Here is a 2,806-nt window from a genome sequence, read left to right as displayed (position 1 = left end):
GATTTTTAAGAGTTTCTTGTATGTGTGCACAGAACAAAGACCGAGATGATGGAGAGCATTCAATTCTACAAACCTTTGAACAGCTCAGTGACTCAGGCTCGGGTTTTACTTGTTGGACCTGTTGGAGTTGGAAAGTCCAGCTTCTTCAACTCCATCAACTCCGTTTTTAGAGGTCATGTCACCAGTCAGGCCATTTCTGGAAGCTCCTCCACCAGCCTGACAACACAGGTGAGTGACTCTACAGATGTAAAAATAAAATAGAATATTTTAAATCAATTTATGATTTTATTAACTTAGTCACTTTATGTTCAACAGTTCAGAACATTCTCCGTGAAGGCTGGAAGAGAAGGTAAACCTCTGCCACTCATCCTGTGTGACACCATGGGACTGGAGGAAGGCGTAGGGGCGGGACCTGTTATAGATGACATCAGCAATATTCTTAAAGGTCATCTGCCTGACCGTTACCAGGTACATATGATCCAAATATGTGAGAAATTCATCTGAAGTGTTCAATAATAACCAAGTTCCTCCATAATTCTCTGACACATGCAGTTCAACCCCACTGGTCCTCTGCAATCAGAGGCTCACGGTTTCTGCAAGAGTCCAGATCTCAAAGACAAGATCCACTGTGTGACTTATGTCCTGGACGCCAGCAAGATCTCCATCATGTCCACAAAGATAGAGGAGAAGCTGAAAGCTATCCGTAGGACAGTCAACTTGATGGGTAATTAGAGTTTGGCTCTTTTTATTTGATTAAATGATTGTGTTTTTCTGTTGGTGACATTTCTGCTGGTTTTCAGGGATTCCTCAGCTGTTGTTGCTCACTAAAGTAGATGAAGCCTGCGCTCTGGTGAGAGAAGATGTCAGAAATGTCTACCGGAGTGGCTACATTAAAGAACTGGTAAAGATCATTATCATCAATTTTAAAATGTACATTCTCTGTAACAGTCTCTGATAATCCTGTCACCCTGTGATCCAGATGCAGGAGGCCGCCGCTCGGGTCGGTGTACCTTTGTCCTGCATCATTCCAGTGAAGAACTACAGTGAGGAGCTGGAATTGGACACAAACACCGACATCCTGCTGCTCAGTGCGGTCGTTCAGATGCTTCGCTTTGTGGATAACTTCTTTGATGAGATCAGTGATCAGCTGAGCAGTCTCACAACTGGGAAGTGAAGCTTTGGCGGAATTTCAATCAGGAAGATTTACTTCCTCCAGGCATGTAGGGTGTTTATCGTCACTCTTCACGTCATCAATTAGTATGCACTGGGAGCCAATAGCTGAAGTACTCACTTTATTCACAGCCAATCACAATCAAACTTCTGCGTTTAAATTCAGTAAAGTTTTTTTTTTTTTTACGCATTCCAGACATTGCGCCGGCCCACCACCATCCCATTCCCTTCCTAGCTCTTCGATTAGCGCGGTCCTGCCTACCCACCATCAGCGTCTGGGCTCTGGGTCTCTTCATCTGGTCCAAGAGTTCCTCACTTCCTCCAACTCATAAACCTCTGCTTTGAATGGAGGATCACTTTACTTGGCCCAAGGTCTTCATTAGCAAGCAAGATTTCTCCAGACCAGAGACCAACCACCAAGACTTTTATTTTCAAGCTAAATGTTTCACAAATATCTTCACAATTAAATCTTTCAATTCCACTTTCGAGTTCTCTCTTTATTGAAGTAATCATCTCTCAGATCCTTCCTTGTTGTACAAGAACCCAAAAAGTGCAGATAACTCATCAGGACTTATGGTCACTCAAAATAGATAATAAAAAACATATTTTATCATCCAAGCTGTATGACAAAATATAGAAGTATATTGTCTCTATCTGACAAAGAGACTATTATTCACGTTTTTATTTCTTCTAGTTTAGATTACTGTAACTCTCTTTTTACCTGTTTTAACAAACGTTTACTGAACCGTCTTCAGCTTGTCCAAAACTCTGCAGCAAGTCCACTACTGTCTGCTTCACATTGGTTACCTATTAAATTTCAAATTGATTTTAAAATGTTACCATAACTTTTTAGAGCCTTGCATGGTACAGCATACATTTCTGACCTTTTAACCCCATACTCTTCAGCCCAGTCCTTGAGGTCTTCCAACCAAAATCTGTTAAACGTTCCAAAAACCTACTTTAAGACTAGAGATGTCTCCTTCCAAGCCGTTGCTCCTCGTGTTTGGAATTCCCTCCCATTGCAATTGCTTCAGATTGACTCTGTTGAGTGTTTGAATTTATATTGATTTTAGGCCTCGTTTTACTGTGTCTTACTGTGTTTTTAATTGTTTTATCATTAGTTTTTATTTCTTTTCTGTGGTCTGAATTGATTCTATGCTCTTTTTGTAAAGCAGTTTATGATTCTTTCTGTGAAAAGTGCTACAGAAATAAAGATATTCTATTCTATACTGTTATTTTCTATGGTTCCAGGATAAAAATATCTTGCTGAGCCACAAAAAGGAAAACTTTGAATATTAAGTGTACAAAAAATTAAATAATTTAATTAAATTTGTTGTAATGTTAAATTGACTAAAATTATATTACAATGTTATAAAATGTGGGGGTTACCTAATTGTGACCAATGCTGTACTCCAAGCTGATTATCATTTCTGTGGTCCTTTTCTTTGAAAGTGGAAAAAGTTCACTGAATCTTCTTGTTATTAAGACAAACAAATAAAGTGGTATGTTGCTGGAAATGAGTGTTTACCTTCTGTTCCTGAACTTAAAGCAGTATCAAACATGACCTTTTGTCATTTCCAGCTTAATTTTCATAGCTCAGAATCCCTCAGACGAGGTCAAAGATCTGCTGTATGCT

General features: G+C 39.3%; 1 protein-coding gene across 1 annotated transcript; it reads left to right on the top strand.

Annotated features, from left to right (window-relative positions):
• The first annotated feature begins 45 nt into the window (after window positions 1-45).
• LOC112141648 (interferon-induced protein 44-like) lies at window positions 46-2,081 on the top strand. Its single transcript, XM_024264779.2, has 5 exons — window positions 46-228; window positions 316-468; window positions 553-724; window positions 801-901; window positions 980-2,081. Exons 1-5 carry the CDS (start codon window positions 46-48, stop codon window positions 1,172-1,174), a joined length of 804 nt encoding a protein of 267 aa, XP_024120547.1. The 3' UTR covers window positions 1,175-2,081.
• The last annotated feature ends 725 nt before the right edge of the window (window positions 2,082-2,806 follow it).

Source organism: Oryzias melastigma, unplaced genomic scaffold (genome assembly GCF_002922805.2).
Source record: "Oryzias melastigma strain HK-1 unplaced genomic scaffold, ASM292280v2 sc00888, whole genome shotgun sequence".
Taxonomy (NCBI): Eukaryota; Metazoa; Chordata; class Actinopteri; order Beloniformes; family Adrianichthyidae; genus Oryzias; species Oryzias melastigma.
This window is presented reverse-complemented; position numbering and strand designations above follow the sequence as displayed.

Coding starts and splice junctions, on each gene's coding strand:
- LOC112141648 (XM_024264779.2), top strand. CDS start 46: ATGATGGAGAGCATTCAATTCTACAAACCTTTGAACAGCTCAGTGACT. Junction 469..552: donor ATCTGCCTGACCGTTACCAG/GTACATATGATC, acceptor TGACACATGCAG/TTCAACCCCACTGGTCCTCT. Junction 725..800: donor TAGGACAGTCAACTTGATGG/GTAATTAGAGTT, acceptor GCTGGTTTTCAG/GGATTCCTCAGCTGTTGTTG.